A 19,811-nucleotide genomic window follows, 5' to 3' on the forward strand; every position below is an offset into this window, starting at 1 on the left:
ACATCCTCAAAAATCCATTAAGACTATTGGCAGGACATCGATTCCCTTTGAATGGATGGTGAGCCCAGGCGGGGACAGGAGATGATGCAGTGAGACGGTTACCGCAGGAGACACACACACACACACACACACACACACATACACACACACACACACACACACACATATATACACACCCACACCACAGCATAGAACTGCTTGATAAGTGTCTGCGAGCCATGTGGTCCCTGTCCATTGCAGCACCATTAATCCAATACAATATGTCTGCTTAATGCTGTGTGCCATGAGGAGAGGCAACACTTATCATGTCTAATGTCTCGGACAGGACATGGCTGGGGAGGATTGCTCCCCAAAAAAATAGGGAGGGTGTAATCAGACTTCACTTAAAGAGTGTAATTCAAGTAATTTATGTAGCTACATACCTACAAAATACGTGGATGGAGAATAGTCATGATGCTTAATGTTTAATCTTTGTGCTACTTTAGTGTCCGATGTGAAGCAGTTAACTCATTTCAGGTCCCTTCAGTTTCTTTCAATGTTTCAATGTGAAACATAATGAAAATGAATGAATGAAAGGAATTTCATTTTGTCTTCTTTTTTTGAGTAGTGGGATTATCTAGCTTAAAAACTGAAACTGAAATGATTTAGGTACATTTTATTTTATTTTTATTCCTTTTTCACCTGGCAATAGTTTCAGTTTAGTTTTAGTTTAATAAAATTATTTCTCACTGCTTACTTTCCTTTTCCTTCTTAGTTTTAGTTTACTTCATTAACCCTGATGTGTACCCAAATGGATCTGTGCAGACTTACTATCAGCTCTGATCACATGGCAAACCATCACCACAAATGTCCTTTTTGGAGAAACAGTACAGTAGTTAAGATGGGGCCTATGTTCCCACAGTCCCATGTTCCCACAAGTTTTTCAAAATTAAGCCCTATGTTCCCACAGTTCCCACATTTCTTAGATTTATTTTCTAGAATTAGGCCCTACACTCACCTAAAGGATTATTAGGAACACCTGTTCAATTTCTCATTAATGCAATTATCTAATTAACCAATCCCATGGCAGTTGCTTCAATGCATTTAGGGGTGTGGTCCTGGTTAAGACAATCTCCTGAACTCCAAACTGAATGTCAGAATGGGAAAGAAAGGGGATTTTAATTTTGAGCGTGGCATGGTTTGTTGGTGCCAGACGGGCCGGTCTGAGTATTTCACAATCTACTCAGTTACCGGGATTTTCACACACAACCATTTCTAGGGTTTACAAAGAAAGGTGTGAAAAGGGAAAAACATCCAGTATGCGGCAGTCCTGTGGGCGAAAATCCCTTGTTGATGCTGGAGGTCAGAGGAGAATGGACCGACTGATTCAAGCTGATAGAAGAGCAACTTTGACTGGAATAACCACTCGTTACAACCAAGGTATGCAGCAAAGCATTTGTGAAGCCGCAACACGCACAACCTTAAAGCAGAGGGGCTACAACAGCAGAAGACCCCACCGGGTACCACTCATCTCCACTACAAATAGGAAAAAGAGGCTACAATTTGCAAGAGCTCACCAAATGAAGACTGGAAAAATGTTGCCTGGTCTGATGAGTCTCGATTTCTGTTGAGACATTCAGATGGTAGAGTCAGAATTTGGCGTAAACAGAATGAGAACATGGATCCATCATGCCTTGTTACCACTGTGCAGGCTGGTGGTGGTGGTGTAATGGTGTGGGGAATGTTTTCTTGGCACACTTTAGGCCCCTTAGTGCCAATTGGGCATCGTTTAAATGCCCCGGCATACCTGAGCATTGTTTCTGACCATGTCCATCCCTTTATGGCCACCATGTACCCATCCTCTGATGGCTACTTCCAGCAGGATAATGCACCATGTCACAAAGCTCAAGTTATTTCAAATTGGTTTCTTGAACATGACAATGAGTTCACTGTACTAAAATGGCCCCCACAGTCACCAGATCTCAACCCAATAGAGCATCTTTGGGATGTGGTGGAACAGGAGCTTCGTGCCCTGGATGTGCATCCCACAAATCTCCATCAACTGCAAGATGCTATCCTATCAATATGGGCCAACATTTCTACAGAATGCTTTCAGCACCTTGTTGAATCAATGCCACGTAGAATTAAGGCAGTTCTGAAGGCGAAAGGGGGCCAAACACAGTATTAATATGGTGTTCCTAATAATCCTATAGGTGAGTGTATGTTCCCACATTAACTTTTTCATAAATTTGCATCAGAATTTATCCCCCTTTATCCTAATTTGGGGTTAGAGTTAACCCTAACCCTAATTTTAAGCAAAATCTTAGAAATGTGGGAACATAGGGCTGTGGGACCATAGGGCTGTGGGACCATAGGGCTGTGGGACCATTGGGCTGTGGGGCCACTAGGCTGTGGGGACATAGGGCTGTGGGACCATTGGGCTATGGGAAAATAGGGCTGTGGGATCATTGGGCTGTGGGAACATAGGGCTGTGGGATCATTGGGCTGTGGGAAAATAGGGCTGTGGGACCATTGGACTGTGGGACCATTGGACTGTGGGACCATTGGGCTGTGGGACCATTGGACTGTGGGACCATTGGGGACTGTGGGGACATAGGGCTATGGGGGACCATAAGGCTGTGGGGACATAGGGCTGTGGGACCATAGGGTTGTGAGACCATAGGACTGACCACATTAAGATTGGCTGGAAAAATTATATGTACTGTATTCAGTGTTTCCCACAGATTAGAAAGCCATTTGTCGCGTGGGTTGCAGAAAATACTTTCATATTCATGTGGATTGAAGCAGCAAACATTCAGTGTAAGAGTAAAAATGACATAACATTATTCATAACAAGTTTATTTGATTCAAAACAGCTACACATAGTGTTATGACCTCAACAACCCAACTGCATTTTATCTCAAACATGCAATTAGTTAACTTTCCAAAGCAGGCACAATCGCTTGTTTGCTAAAGGTCGGGTCAGGACTCCAACATTAATACACTGACACCATTGTAATCAGAATATAAAATATTTTTATAGCGCTTTTTAATGTGTGATTGTGTAAAGGTGACGAGATATCAACCTTTTGTAAACTTGTGAATTTTACCACCCGTCTTCTCTCGTTTTCATGGAGACAGATGCTTTGTGCACAGTGGAAAGGTTCTGTGTGTGTGTGTTATACGCTGAATATCCTGCTTGTTTTAAATAGCGTAAAAAAAAAAAAAAAATAAATAACAAAATGCAACATGTGGCACCTGGTATTGATTGTATAGAGCATATCCACTAATTAGTGTGTGTGTGAAACACTGGTATTAATATTGACCAATATACAGTAGAAGATTGACGCAATACAGATATTGTTTCAACATTTGGGAGCCTAAAAAACAATCAGCCAAATTTATGGAAAACAAACCTATAACATAAACAAACAATGTTGATATAGACCTTTTAGATTTCTTTTTTCTTTTTTACACAACGGGACATTTACGGTTGAAAAATCCACTTGTCCAGGCTCTGTGTTAGACAAACTGTCATGGAGACACTATGACATTACCTTAAACCTAGTTTGGCATTTTTCTACAGTTTTGGTTACTCATCAGCCAACACACACACAGAAAAAGAGATATCTGCAGTATATAGCTGATATATCATTTTTATTAATAGCAGGTCAGGTTGCACTGTTGGTGTTCTAACTATATGTAGGTCCGTTCAGTCGTATTCTTTTTGGATCGGGTCTAGATTGGGTCACTTTTTCTGAAAAAGTATATATGCACATCGCCGGGTTATTGTAGCTTTTCCATGGGTCTGAGCATGTCTGCTGTTGATAAATGTAAAAGGAGTTTTACTGTTGTGCTCAAAACACAAAAACACTACAGTCAGGCTAGTTAAACCATGTTTGCACCATGGCAACAACCAGAACTGAGGTATGAGCAGGCGTGGGCCGGTGTGAGATTCTGACGGGATGATAACCTTCAGCCAAAAAATTACAGTTTCACAGTATTGCAATTGCAGCTTTAAAATGTATTATTTTGAAATGTCTGGGTAAAAAACAAGAACTTATTGATCCATTCGACAAAAATCGTGATATACCTTGAAACAGAATATTTAAACAGAATATTGTCGTCAAAACAATTTTAGCTCACAATTTTATCTCCTCAATATTTGATGATTCCTGAAAATCTCACATTAAACTCAATGCATGGCAGCATTTTTAAAGCTCTTACTTTCTACAATATATTTACATGGCAACTAGTGTAGGTTAGGGAAATACTGTAGTTATGGCAAATAAACTTAAGTTAACACTTAAGTGTATTGCTAACTATTTTGATAATTGATTTATTGGTTTGTGCCATTTTTTGAATAAAAAAACCTCTCTGATTCTGCTTCTTAAGTGGGACTATTTTGTAGTTTTCACTCCTCTGTGACAGTAAACTGAATAAAAACAACATTTGAGGACGTCATCTTGGGATTTTGGGAAACACTGATCTGATCTGACATTTTACAGACCAAACCAAATCCATTAATTAAGAGAATAATCGACAATGAAAATAATCGTTATTCGCAGGCCTAATTAACAATGTTGTTACACCCTTATTGATAGGTGGAATATTAAGCATTAAGCATTATATTAAGCATGTAGGTTTTCAACTGTATTTCATCTATTCTAAGGATGTTCCACAGAAGGCTTAGTTTGAGGTAACCCGACACTGTGTGTGTAACCACGGTTATCTTCCTTGTTCAATAATTGAATAAAGCTGTAGTTAATCTAAATTTATTGGACTCGTCATGTGTGCAGTCTCCTCCATCAGTCTCCTACATCATTTCCCGTCAGGATTTCCAGATATCACTTACATTCTATACACACAAACCCCCCCCCCCCCCCCCAAATTTGATGGAAATCAATGGGATATAATTTGTAGTGCTCACTTTGGGTTTGACTTGGGTGAACTGAACCTTTAAACACACAGACAACTGTGTTTCTGACTCAATGCTCATAATAACAAAGTACCAATTACAAAAACTAAACATTTTTAAAGCAGCAGAATGCATTTTTCTCCATTGATAACCTAATTTTCATTTAATTCATATGGTCTATTAAAACATGCATACAATGAAATTTGCTCATTGTGATTCACATGGAGATGAAAAGGTAGGACTGTGGTAGATTCACCCTCAGGAAACAACAGAGGCAGAATGAGCAGTGTTGAGCTGTAATCTCCACAGATGGGTCATTATACAAACGTATGTCTTCAAACCAGCGTGTTTGAATGCAGCACACTTCAGAACACATGTGTTAGCAGGACACATATGTCTAAGCAGCTTTTAACAGGCTGTATGCCACTCTATTTCTATAATTCTCTACTCTTTAATCTTAATTTGTAATATAGCCTATAGATAGTTTTCCTTGTGGTGAAATGGATCGAGGCACAATCTGCCCATTTTATTCCCTCTCGGCAGCATCCTCGGCTGTGAACTAGACAGCCGCCAGCTGGCATAGGAGTTGTTGCCATTTGTATATTTCTTTGTGATTATCAGCAATCGACATAACTTCCAGTCGTTCACAAAGATGAATTTCTCTGGTTGTTTCCACCAGTTATATTTTTCCACTGCATGGTATCTACTCAACTCACCTCGACTCTACTCCATTACAAAAAGAAAAGTCCTTGGTACCTGTAACAGGTACTTTTTAAAAGTGTTTTTTTAAGTCGAGGTTCCAAGCGTGACATAAAAACCTGCAGACTCCTGATTGGTCGGAGAGAATTGTCACTATTCACTTGTTAGCGACAGATGGGGGGTGTCCTGAAACAAACCCGCCGTGCTTAAATGGACTGAAAGTTTGAATTGTGTGTGCATGTGTGTGTTGGATGTGACGTTGATATTGTTGATAAGTTCTTCATTTTTTTACATTTATAGTCAATTTTACTTGTATTGGGCTAAACCTGTATGTATTATTATAATTCTTTAATCTTTTTATGTGTGACATTGTACAACATGTCCATGTAAAATAGCCTGTTGGCAAATTCTAGCACATTTGACCTTTTTATGAGTATAATTAGTGTACATTGTCATTGTTAAATGAACCTGAAAATAAAATAAATAAATAAATAGTTTAGCCAGAGATTTTTTATTTGCCGCCTCCAGCTTCTTTTGAAACTAAATTGTCTTCTGGCTGTGGCAACAGCAACATGCTGACAATAAAACACAACACACCTTTGATGTTCTGTGTGTGTGTCGTGTTAGGTCACGGCAGTTTCCTGCTACGACGACCAGCCGCGATCGCCTCACGTACTAATCTGCAATTGAAAAAGGAAGACGAAAATGGAAAAACACCATTACACTCAGTTAGTCTCTCATTGCCAGACCCTCCTCTAGCTCCCCCTGCATTCCAGGATGAGAGAAAAACATGCTCTGGTTTACTGACGTTTCTTTAAACCAATCACAATTATCTTGGGCGGTGCTAAGCGCCGCACAAAGTCGCAACAACATAGTCTCAGGAAGGAGCTTGTTTTGGTGGAACATGTGTACTCAGATTGGGACAGATAGTCTAGCTAGCTGTCTGGATTTACCCTGCAGAGATCTGAGGACCAGGTAACCAGAGTCCTCAGATTGGACAGATAGTCTAGCTAGCTGTCTGGATTTACCCTGCAGAGATCTGAGGACCAGGTAACCATAGTCCTCAGATTGGACAGATAGTCTAGCTAGCTGTCTGGATTTACCCTGCAGAGATCTGAGGACCAGGTAATCCTCAGAAATCCACCGGAGGATAGAACACCAACCAAAAGGAAGAGGAAGGTAACTGACATTGGTGAAAAGTCATGAATCCAGCGGAATTTCCTGCAGCACCAGAGCAATCAAAACATTGAGGATATAGACTACACAGTTACATAGAGACAATATATATATATATATATACAATTTAAACTCAAATTTATGGTTTTACATGTGCGGCTCTAATCCTCTGCCATACTCCAGGATGGTATACTGGCTTTGGGTTTGTTGTGTTTGCATTAGACAGTAAAGTTTAAAGTCAGAACTCAATTACATTTTTCACATTGGCCCCAATCCTCTTCCATACCGGAGCAATGCAAGATCAGCTGTAAAATCCATGCAGATAGAGGTGTGTTGTGCAAACACCTCATGTTGCTTTGTGGGCTGTTGAATTCTTTATTGTTGTTTAATAAGTCATAGAAGTTACCATCCCTGACACTGCACTTAATTAGAAACATGTTATGACATAAATGACTTAATAAGTTCCAATAACTGGAAGCCCTGTTTGGACCGAATATGATTGAATCAGGATCATCATAGGTAAAATGATCCAGTTTCATTTGCTAAATTACGCGATTTAGTTTCCCTGAAGGGAGGTTGGTGATAAAATCTGCATCAGGGAAAAAAGAAAAAAAAAAACTGTACCAGGAATAGCTTCTGAGAAAATATGGCTGTGGGGAGAAATAAAAGAGCAGCAGGACTAAATGACTATATTACTGACTGCTTTAATTATAGCCGACCATATGGTGGAAAATAACAAATATGTGGAAAGTCAGTCCAACATTATCATCCATCTCCCTGTCTGGATCGTCAGCTCCTCCCCCATGCGCGCGGGGCTTCATTTGATCAAATCCTTCAACTTGGACCACTTTTTACAACACGGCATTTGAGCAACGCCACAACTTGCGCAGCACTTCCTCTTCCACATCCGAGCAGCAGTTCACAGCCCGGGAAGGCAGAGAAGAGTGGGGGAAAGGACTTCTTGCATCCTCAGCATCCTTCACTGCCGCCAGCAATGGAGAGGGAGGTCATATTTTGCCCGAAGAGGCAAAGTGCGTTTTGGTTTGTGATTTTGATGATGCTCTGCTTCTTTGATGCCGACAACGCTGAGATAACTTGCAGGTCATGCCAGCCTGGGAATAAGTGGCGTGCACAAGAATTACTGCTGAAATTCGACTCAAGTGAGTCCGCAACAGGATTAAAGGGAGAAGTTTTTGGACGCGGAGACGGGGCAGGGAGAGCCGCGGCTGCAAGTGCCGAAAGTCGGCGTCTCCGTTGCGCTGCCGGCTCCGATGAGTGCGCTCCAGACCGGGGGGAACACACGGAGCCGAGGCTGAAACGGAATACAGACAACCTGCACGTTAAAGGTGAAATTGGTGCGCGCGAGTTGGCAAAGACGAAAGTTTCCAATGTAAAAACGAGTCAGCAGGAGGACAGCGCTGGTGAGGGGGTGACTTCTGCTGCCCGGTACAGAAAGCGCACCAGGAGGAACAGTGATGATGAGAAAACCAGCTCCCCTGGTTCAGCTCCGAGTCGAGACCCGGGAGAGGGCACGCGCCCGGCGGCTGGCCGCAGAGTGCCGCGCTGGAGCGGTGATGAGCGCAGAGCCGCCACTCCGAGGCACGAGGAGCTCAAACTTAACAGTTCAACGTTCGCCTTGACCGGGGATTCATCTCACAACCAGGCTATGGTGCACTGGTCCGGCCATAACAGCAGTGTAAGTGACTTCTCATGTCCACTTTAAGCATCAGCGGCCATATGCGCCAATCCACAGAGGATTCCTTATGTGCGCTGTGCACACAGGGTACCACATCACTGTCTGATGCGCCATTTGTGTGTGTAGGTGTGACGCGCAAGAGAGAGAGAGAGAGAGAGAGAGAGAGAGAGAGAGAGAGAAAGAGAGAGAGAGAGAGAGAGAAAGAAAAGGGGAGAAAGTAAAAAAAAAAGAGAAAGGCACACTTTGATGAAATTGTCACCTTCTGCCAGACATCTGTCTCTGATTAAGCACTTTCGTGCATCTAGTCTTAACAACAGTTAAACACTAAACCTAGACCTTTAACTAGGTTTTGGGGGGGGGAATTATATCAGGTGCTTCTTCTGAATTACACAAAACATTATTTACATGGCTGAGTGACTGGGAAAGCTTTATTGTCTTTATGAGAACGCAATAAAAGGAGCATTCCAAATTTTTTTCTTCATTTGAAGACCACATAAGACCAGGTCCAGATCCAAAACCACTACATCTAGAGTTGTCAAATCTGGACCACTTATCCCAGCGAGGCTAACAATTCTTAAAAACACAGTTTCAGATTTGTAAAAGCTTCATTATATTTTTGAAAATGCAATGAAGGGATATTTTATTTTATTTTTCACTTGATGATAACTTTAAACACGGTCCATATCTAGATTTATCAAATCTGGACTACATTCTAAATAGTGGTCTTTGGATCTCGACCTGGTCCAATGCGGTCTGCATATGAAAAGAATAACTGGGGAATTTCCATTTTTTACTACATTTTCACAAATAGAATAAAGCTGAAACGATGTTTTTAAGAATTGTTAGCCTCTTTGGCATAATTAGTCCAGATTTGACAAGTCTAAGTGTAGTGGTTTGGGATCTGGACCTGGTCTAATATGGTCTACATATGAAAGAAAAACTATGAAATCGCCCTTCATTGTCATTCTCATAAAGACAATACAGCTTTCACAAATAACAATAATCAATAATTTACCTTAATGACTATCACACTTTTAATACAGTAAGAGGACCAGATTACGTTTCCCTGCTGAATTGGAAGCGTCCTAACTGGATTTGGTGTTCATGTTGAGCACGGAGCATCTCTGACCAGAGGGCAGGAAAGTAGCGCTGTAGGTTGTGGGAGAGGTTAAGCATTTTCAGCCTTTCTCCTTCCTTTCTGAAGCCAGGCTTCCTGTGCCGCAGGCCTGGGGCAATAGCAAACTTTAGAACTGCAGAGCGACCTTTCTTCTTCGACTCTTTGCTCGTTGGTCTGAGATCCTTTCATGTTCGGTAACGGCAGGAACGGGAAGATCGGGGTCTTGTCAGCGTGGCAGCACATTTACATGAGCTGCAGACACCATAGAGCAGGTGGTTCAACATGAGGGTGGAGCACACATCCCAATCACATCCCTTACAGCAGCTGCACTAAGGCTGGCTGTCAGACAGCAATACTAACATGGGATCAACCTGTGCATCTAGCAATGGGCCTAAATGCAGCAACATTCCCTCACGTTTCTCTTTGCTGTCACAGTCTTCAGCGACAACAAGTAGGAGGACAAAAGAAGAAAGCTTGCACTTGTGTTGAATCTGAGCATACATGCTCTATGTTGTACCCTGAGTGATAATCTAAGCCTAAATGTGAAATAGGCATGGGCTGGTTACTGGTTTGAAGGTATATTGCGGTTTTAAAAAGTCACGGTTTTAAAAAGTCACAGTTTTAAAAGTCACGGTTTTAAAACACTTCTCTTCTCTTTCATACCGTTCTTGCTGTATGAGCTGTATTGGATCAGTCATCAAATACCTCTACCTGCCCCTGTGCAGTGTGTTTAAAAATAAAATACCATTGTGTTCAATTAAAAGCAAGTGGTTTTGTTTCAAAATAATATATTTTAAATCTGTAATTGCAATACGTTGAAACCGTGATATTTTGGCTGGAGGACTGGGAGAAATGGAGAAATTACAGAATTATCACGATATTTTTGACCAAACATCTCAAAATCAATACCGCAATGATTTTGTAGTGTTGACTATTGGTGCTTTCAAAAAATATTACACAATGAGATTTTTGATAAATAATCATACGTAATGTAAATATAATGACTAAGTGGGTAAAGGTAACTAATAATACAGTTACAACATACTGGTAACTTCAGAAAATGACATCACTTTACTGTAATGCAGCCTTTAAAACCAGGACGATGTCTAGTCTCATATCACGATATTGATATAATATCAATATTTTGCCCGACTCTAGCTGAAGGTCATCAGCATTTAGGCGTCAGAGTATCACGCCTAAATGCAATTTGGATTGTTGCTTTAAATTGTAATGAACACGGCAAGGAGAAGGTCTTTGGGCAGAAAAGCACTGGAGCACAGTTCAAATGTATTCATTTGCTGCGAACACTGACATAATCTCGACGCAACGGCTTCTTTTTTAGAGTCCAAATATAATTAGTACCAAGAATCGAAGGCAATGAAATGGATAAAAATGCAACGGCTTTCTGTGAGTCAGTGTCGGGACTGTTCCACAACTGCACAGCTCAATGTTACACCCTCACCCCTTAGCCCTGTCTGTAACAAAGCCAATTACAGTCAAATGCGAATCACTGGCTCCTGTGCACTCCACTTCTCCGCTTCTGACTGAAACGCCATCCTGTGCCTCAGGTGTTTCTGTGGGCTTGACCAGCTACTGGAGCTCACATTAGAAAGTGACCTTACAATGGAGGCAAGGTTGGGGGGTGCAGGGGAGGGGATCCAGGGGGTTATGAATTTTCTTTCCCATGAGTATTTTTCACTTTTCTGCTTCAACCAATTTGGGTTTACCCTCTAAACAAAACAGTCATTATTATTGAGCAGCCCTGTTTGATTTTGTGGTGTGAATAGATGCGACTTGTGTAACTAAGAACAAATTTGCCCCTATTCTTTCAGTTGACGCAAACAACTAACTCGAGGCGTGCGAGAATAGAGGATCAGACATTAAATATGCAGAGATGCTGCTATAAGCAGGAACAGATGTCCTCGGTCCTTACAATCTGAGCCGCTGTATAAATAAACAGATGAGTCAACAGCATGCCACAGAGCTAAAGAGAAAAGGATACAGATAAGGCATTTGCTGCTCTTAATATTTAACCTTTCAGGCATTTACACTCTGAGCCAGTATGTCGGATTGGATTTGAGGTTATAATTATGACTCATGATACATTGGCCACAGGAGTACATCAAATACAGGAAAACCCGTCCTACGATTGCAAACACACATGCACACACGTAGCAATCTAACAGGACAACTGTTACAACTAGGGATGCCCCCAAAAACCCTTCACTCCGGGCTTTCGCGGCCTTTTTATGAGATTGTTGGAGCCCAAAATGCCTGATTTATTTTGTATTGTTCTTTAAAAATAAAAAGGAAACTTGTTTTGGGGAGAATTAAATTACTCTGGGCTGACCTTACCAAAAAGGCCCAGAATGCTGCAAATGTTGATATAATATGAAAATGGCTGGTGGATTTTAAGACAAATAATTTTCATATATTTATTGAATGAATCAAATATGAACATGTCTGTCAGTGGCTTGTTGATCTTTACATTTTTAGTGAGATAGTTTCCTGTCCTGGGCTGGGACACATTCATACGGTTTGATAAAGGACTTATTGGACTTTAACTTGTCATTGTACTTACAATAACAAGCGTAGCTGTCCTCAATTTAGGTCATCCTCTACGTCTCATCTCGGGTTTTTCCGGCATCCACCGCGTGTGTGATTGTGTGTGAGTACACGTGTCAATCACGGGGGGGGGACTGAGCAGCAGCCCCCCCCCCCCCCACTGCAGAGAGCCGACAGGATTGAAACAGCGTCCGCTTCAGCGAGATCAGAGTGAAAAATCATTACAGTGTACATTGACTGTAAAATGTAAACAGGTTTGAAGGTCTGAAATGTTTTTCACCGTCTTTTGCTGTACGTTTTGTTGGTGAATGTGAGATGTTCAAGTCACGCACGTCTCGTCTTCATATCAAAAACAAGGAAATGAATTGGCCAGTGGCTCTCAGAGTGCACGTTGGACTTGCAAAATCCCAGAGGGACTGAAAAACCCAGTTCTAAAGGGGAAGTAATGATAAGGTCCGGATTTTCAAAATTTGTATTGCAATTTTGATTTTGGCTCCAAAAACAATGTAATCGAAAAACAACTCTGTTTTGTCTCATGTTCTGTAGGGGAGTTCAAAAAGGTTCAACAGGAAAAATTCAGAATTTAAGTTGTTTTAACTGTTGATTTGTTTAACTGTTTCATTGTTTTTTTTTAAGTTCAATATTTTTCTTTAAAGATTATTTTTGGGGGCTTTTTTCCCCTTTATTTTAAAGTGACAGGGGATAGACAGAAAAAGGGCCGCACGCTCTTACTGGGTGAGCTACAGGTTGCCCCTTGAAGTTCAGTATTAACCAAAATAATTTTGATTATGATTTTTTCCAAACTTAGGCAGCCCTTACAATACCCATCCCTAGTTACAGCCAACTCCAAATGATGGAAACAGAGAGAGAGAAATACAACTGAACAAAGAAATACCTGCTGAGTTCTTTGTGCTGGCAGAGCAGCATTGAGATTCAGAGAAAAAGGTTACAGGCAAAGAGCAGCCTCACCATGGGGCCTGTGGCATATTGCTCAGATGGATGCATAACATACACAGCCGGGACAGTATCATTTACATTAGGAAATGTCAGGCATTTAGTACGTTGCTCTGTCACTCTGATGGATTCAGGCTGACATGTTGCTATCAGTCTAACAAGTTTGCACTTTGAGCTTAGACGCTCCCAGAGATGCAGGACATTCAATGCTGGGATATGTCCAAAAAAAATCAAACAGAAGCAGGTAAATAAAAAATGAAGATCCTACAGACACAACGGTAGTGTCTCACGCACACACACACTCACACACACAGAGTAATATATCAAAAGATTTTGTCACCAATTAATGAAGTCGATCACATGACGCTCTTTGAAGCGTTGTGAGAATCTCGCTCACACGTGCTGTCTCAGTTGACAGTCTCACACTACCTCTCTAGGTGTTTTGGGAATCTATTCCTGGTTTCCATTCTGATAGCCATGGCAACAATTCACCGCCAAGCCCAGATGGGTTTCACCAAAGTCACATCTCTGCTGTGCTGTGGTATTCTCTCTACACCACCAAGCCTTCATAATCGGCTCATTTTCAGACATTTGAGGGCTGGCAACGCAACACACCTTTGTAGGACAAGCCATAAATTGAACACCTGCTCATCCAAGATGTCAGAAATCAAGCATGCCATTTAGAACAGACATGCTTATGATTGATTGGTTAAATTGATAACAATTGTGCAGCAGGAGATTAGTTTCAAAGAGAGTACTTCTTACCCTCTGATATAAAGTGTAGGGCTGCCCCCCTCTTAGTTTAGGTCTTAGTCAACAAGACATTCTTCAGTCAATTATTGATTTTTTTTATGTTTATTTCATGCTAAATGATTTATTTCAAGATACATTTGAGCATATCTCTGTTAAACACAGGATTTAAAGTGGTGTTTTTGGATGCTCAGTTGGTCCAGACTGAAATAGGAGTCTAAGATGGAGTGCCATTCAGTTGGTTCCAATTTGTCCAATACTTTGGTTTATGACCAAATGCCAGCCAAACAATTCCCCATCAACCTCAGATGTACTTCATGTTTTGTGGTAATGTTAGTGTGCTAACATGTTTATTAAACTTTGATGGTTAACATGGTAAATTATTCCTGCTAAACTCAGCATGTTATCACAGCAGGCCTATGCAGAATGCCACGACGCAAACATGCACAAAGCCATGAATAGACACAAATTAACAGCGGGCGAACCAAATGGCGCGTCGTGAACATGCAGAGTCACTTGGGTATCATTCGCGTTGCATTCCTGTTTTCCTTCAAGTAACACGCTCGAGTAGCACAAAGCAAATTCACGCATCTGTTTGAGATTAAACGAATTTCTTCTGCATTGTGGTAAAAAAAGTTGTGACCAACACTTTAGTGGACTTTGAAAATACTAGGTGTAGCGCAAACACTCTAGAGATGATGTTTGTTAGATATTTTATTTTTATTTTTTAAATTTTCTCATCACTTTCTACACGTATTACTTGTCTGAGCTCTTTCTTGTTGCAAGAAGCTCTTATCTAAAGTACGAACAACACATTTCCGATGCAGATGATTGTTTTAGATGTACAAAATGCAGATGCTTTAAGTGCTTTCTTTGTCTTTTTTTAAAAAAAGGTGAAAAAATGGGAAAAGGTGAATCTTAACAAATGTAGATACTCATAATAGATGCAACGTTTACGTAATCCAAACGCGTTGAGCCATTGTTTTGGTCATATGGCCCTTATCCATCTGTTGGAGGTGATGGAACATCTCTATAAGTGTATTTAGTCACATTTATAAATGCATTTATAAAGGGCCTTTATTTGCCAGTCCTCCATCTGTTGTGCTTTTATTTTCTTAAATCTGTGTCCATGTTTCTCTCCTTCTCTTCCCTCATCTCTCTCCCTCCACTGCTTACATGCACCTTGTGTATTGGCCACACTCATCCTGTGTAACACTTCAATTACAATGTAAGCTTCCAAATCAGGTTGTGAACATCCCATTGCAACCAGAGCGGAGTCTAATCTGTGTGCTTTCAGACCTGTTACTTAACACATCCTGCTAAGAGGAGAGAATAAAAAAACAAACAGAAAAGAAACATTGGAACAAACATTTGCAAAGCCACAGTGTGGGCTAAGCGATCCTTCGGGTAAATGCCTAGGAGTGATCAGGCAGGCGGACGCTGTTACGCTCCAACGAGCAGCATTTACTTGCCATCAGGCTGCATATGCCGATAAACAAACTAGGTTCCCAGTCCCGCTCTTTTTCTAGAAGCAAAGTCCCATATGAGAGACACCCAAATAAGTCATTATTTCCTTTAGTTTAAAGGTACTTTCTGTAAATTAGTCATGTCTGTAGAGTAGTCAGAGTATTCCTGCAGGCTCCTGACAAAAAAAACTTTGTGGATAATATGTCAAGGCAATCTCAGCCAAGCCTGTGAGGCCTAAGGTATGGACACTTTATTTCAGTAAGTGCCCTTGGGTGCTCCTGACAGTGTCATTCCTATTGCTCACACCTTTCTGTTTCACCCTCTTAAGTTTTTTCCATCATCCAAGGATGTCATTTCCACCTTTGATTTTCACAATCCACTCAATGTGGGGAATTTGTTTTATGCTGTACACATAAATAAACTCACAGCGTGGATTGTAGAGGACTTCATGCAGGAGACTGGTGGTTTATGAATGGTTTGTTTCCATTTTAGATATGCATGCAAATTGTGCCCATAGTACAAATGGGGATTATTGCACACACTTGGTGTTGGAACCAATTGTATACACAAAAAGTGATGGAAAACAGTGTGAAGAAGTCATGCTTATCAGGTTGTTGGTTTTGAAAAGTTACTAAACTTGTCGGGAACACCCTTCCAATTCCAACTTCTGAAAGGTTTTCAGATACTGTTTGATAAGCTGATATTGAAGTACTTTGTTTAAAGCATACCCAACGCCTTTAGACCTCTGGCTTTTATGCTTAGTTGTTGTAATTGAAGTTCAATAATTTTCAAACTTTTACCAAATCTTTTGGTGACCTTTCAATACACGTCTATGAAACGACCTGCCTTTGATGTAACCTGAAAGCTGGTTTCTCCTTCTTTGGGTTTCAGAGTTCTGAAGTGTACACCATTTTACAGTCATACCGCCAACTTGGCAAGACGACAATAGTGTGGCAGAATGCTTGCAGCCAGATGAATGGGCAGATAAGAAATAATAGTACTTTCCTGCTACCTAGTGCACATCGTACAACCTATGCTACATGAGCCAGACTCACTGTTTACCCCTGCTTCATTCATTATGTTACGCTTTGTCGTATTGCCAGACCTGTGTCCACAGCGCTTTGGAGTAAGGTCTGGCTACACCACAGATACATTCTGGGATAAGAGGAAAAACACATTCTGTGTTGTTTGCATTTCTTTAAACCAATCACAGTCGTCTTGGGCGATGCTAAGCTCTGGATGCAGTGGCAGTGGTTCTGCTAAATAATCTCGGGAAGACACTTGTTTTGGTGGACAAATTTGCACAATTCACAGTTTAATATCTTAGTACGGTTTATAAAATACAATTAGCCAAATTAGCTGGATACATGGTTAAACGTAATTTGCTCTTGCCAGTGCATCGTTGAGTGTCCATGGCAAATGTTAGGGATGAGCGAGTACAGCATTATCTGTATCTGTATTTGTTTACCACATGAATTATCTGTATCCGGATCCGTACTCGGACTGGGCGGGGCCTAACCCGGAAGTGGTCAGATTTAACCCGGAATTGGGTCGGGTTGTCTGGAAATGGGCGGGGCTTTAACCGTTATGTTATTTTAAGCATGCAATTGAAATGGGTTGATCAGAAATTGTTATATTTATTGCTAATTAGAAAACTATTTACATGACAGCATCAGCATTGAGCTTCAGACCAGTGGTGCTGTCATGGTAACAAACAAACTATATAGGCCGACAGTATATAACAAGTTTTGCAACAATAAATACACCAATGTGGTTGTAATTATTAAGTAAATTGTAATGAACAAGAGTTTTCATAATCAATAATATAACTTCCTTTTTTTAACTTTTAATCATTTTTTGGGGGGGTTCTTTTTTATTTTCACAGGTATGTATGAGTGTGTGTGTCTGTGAGTGAGTAAGAGATACAGAGAGAGAGAGAGAGAGAGAGAGAAATCTTAATTTGTAATATTATTTATTTATACCGCAACTTCCTTTTATTTTTTTTATAAAACACAGCAAGAAAGTTTCAGACACTCAAAAAAACTGGTTAGAGCCAGCAGGCAGTTAAAAAAAAAAAAAAAAACTCCGACGGCAGAGATGCAACCTGAGTCCTATTCTACCAACACCATGTCTGAACAAACCCCACGGTTACCAGAAGTCTCCTGGTTACTAAGTACTAGTTTGAACCGAAGTATAAAACAAACTTGAAGCTGAAGAAACCCTAAATGTTAACGGAAAAGCCCCGTGGACCTGAGAAGAGAGACGTTCACTTCTCCGTGTTCTGAGCGTGTGTGAGCAGGGCCGGTGGGACACAACAACAGGAGGAATCTTTGTGTGTAGGGAGGGGCGCTGGGACTAGCCTATCACAGAATAGTGTAGGGGAGGGACGCTGGGACTAGCCTATCACAGAATAGTGTAGGGGAGGGGCGCTGGGACTAACCTATCACAGAATAGTGTAGGGGAGGGGCGCTGGTACTAGCCTATCACAGAATAGTGTAGGGGAGGGACGCTGGGACTGGCCTATCACAGAATAGTGTAGGGGAGGGACGCTGGGACTGGCCTATCACAGAATAGTGTAGGGGAGGGACGCTGTGACTAGCCTATCACAGAATAGTGTAGGGGAGGGACGCTGGGACTAGCCTATCACAGAATAGTGTAGGGGAGGGACGCTGGGACTAGCCTATCACAGAATAGTGTAGGGGAGAGGCGCTGTGACTAGCAATTTGACTAGCCTATCACAGAACGGAGACACAGTCATTGGAGACTTATTCAATCCGAGTACAGATATTGACTCGCATTACTCGTATAATACTTGTACTCGGCAAAAGTGCTTTATCCGTACCGGATACTCGTTTCAGCCGAGTATTCGGCTTATCCCTAGCAAATGTCATAAAGATAATCTTTACAATCATTCTTCGAAAGAACCAAGCAGGCGTGCCTTGTTGCAGAATCCAAATTGTCTTCAAATTTTCAGCGTGTAGCTTACTAGCTCAAAGGTTGTTGTTGTTCCCTTAGCAAAGGAATTTGAGAACACACAGAAAGCAATATGTGAGGGGCAAAAAGGGATATCTGGCTTTATCCTGGAAATGTATGCCTCCTGGCTCCATACTTAATACACAAACATAAGAGTGGTATTGATCTTTTCATATAACTCTTGGCAAGACACCAAAGAATTACATTTCTCAAAATGTCAAACTATGTCTTAACAATCAGTCATTGACAGTAGATTCAAAATGGAAAGAGCTAGCAGATTCAAAAACTGTCTCCTCACAAATATCAGTGTGTGTTGTATTTTCTGTTGCAGCTGGTGACATCACTGCAGCTGCCCCAACGCCCTGTGATATGGGATTGACACTTTGATGTGAATGATGGCGATTACAGTGATGGGTTTGTGGGAGAGAGGAGCACTGCACACTGTTAGGAGAGTACTGAAGCGCAGCTAGAGGCTTAGCTGCAAGGTGCAACACACTCACAGATCAGATTTCATCTGGACATTTGTGACAGTTATGGGAGCAAACGTAATTTATACACTACCACCGAGAGTATTAAGTATTAGCAAGGAGTTACATTTAGAATATTTGAAAAAAATTTCAGGATGGAGTTTACAGAGAACTTTCTGAAACCCTCTGACTGCAAAATTGCAGTCGGAGGCACAAGTATTCAATTGCTGGTCATGGTGTTTATATTATGTGCTTCCTTTCAAACCTCTTACCCCTCATAGCAATTCAGATTGACAAGGATGATTCTTGCAGCTGTTGCAAGGCAGTCAGAGGTCTTCTTTCAGGAGGCAGAGAGCCACACATCACCCGCTGATCAGGTTCAGAATTGCATAATACATTTCTGTGACACAAATTGAATCCCTGGCAATCTGTGAACGGTGGGAATGTATCTGAAAGTCAAGATGAAATAGGGGGTTTTCAAGAGAGGATCAAGTTGACTAAGAGAACTAAGAAGAAGATGGCATGGCCGGTCAAGTTAACTGACCAAGTATGATAAAAGATGAAGACACAGCGTGGTACAAATATCCCTGAAAGACCCTGAATAATACAAAGAAGAACAGGGGATGGATGAATCTCTGCTTTTCAACAGCATTTTTGTTGAGCACCTTTTTTTTCCTGCTCCGTTTGCGTGTGTGTCAAAATAAGACTCAAGAAGAGACCTTGTGTTGCCCACTCATGCTCTTGAAGTTGACATGTTGTATACTGAATACCTAATGTTCAAAAATAAAAGAAACTGAGCCTTGAGCCCACACACTTTCTGGCTCTGCATGTGCAATTGACCCAACATAGCAATGTACAAATCTTTTAATGAGCCCGCATCACATTACTATTCATTATGATCAATGCCTTTACCCGCCGCCTTTGTACAAATGCTGCCGCTTGACAAAGTACAATTCAACCAATGCTATTTAGAAGGGGTGTAATGGATCACAAAACTCACGGTTTGGATCAAGCACCATAAAGGGGTAATTTAAATAATTTATTAAACAT

The 19,811-nt window shown here is 41.1% G+C and overlaps 1 protein-coding gene across 6 annotated transcripts in view; it reads left to right on the forward strand.

Annotated features, from left to right (window-relative positions):
• Nucleotides 1-7,304: 7,304 nt before the first annotated feature.
• Nucleotides 7,305-19,811, forward strand: part of LOC116694595 (VPS10 domain-containing receptor SorCS1) — a 244,842-nt gene continuing 232,335 nt past the window's right edge. For 3 of the 6 annotated variants that reach the window (XR_004333232.1, XM_032524402.1, XM_032524397.1), the window contains exon 1: nucleotides 7,305-8,468. Coding sequence is in view for 4 of the 6 variants with exons in the window: in XM_032524402.1 (XP_032380293.1) it covers nucleotides 7,767-8,468 (702 nt within the window). In the remaining 2 variants the exon portion in view is untranslated. The remainder of the gene's footprint in view (nucleotides 8,469-19,811) is intronic. The other 3 variants (XM_032524393.1, XR_004333231.1, XM_032524396.1) reach the window with 3 other exon arrangements.

This window comes from Etheostoma spectabile, chromosome 2 (genome assembly GCF_008692095.1).
Source record: "Etheostoma spectabile isolate EspeVRDwgs_2016 chromosome 2, UIUC_Espe_1.0, whole genome shotgun sequence".
Classification (NCBI taxonomy): Eukaryota; Metazoa; Chordata; class Actinopteri; order Perciformes; family Percidae; genus Etheostoma; species Etheostoma spectabile.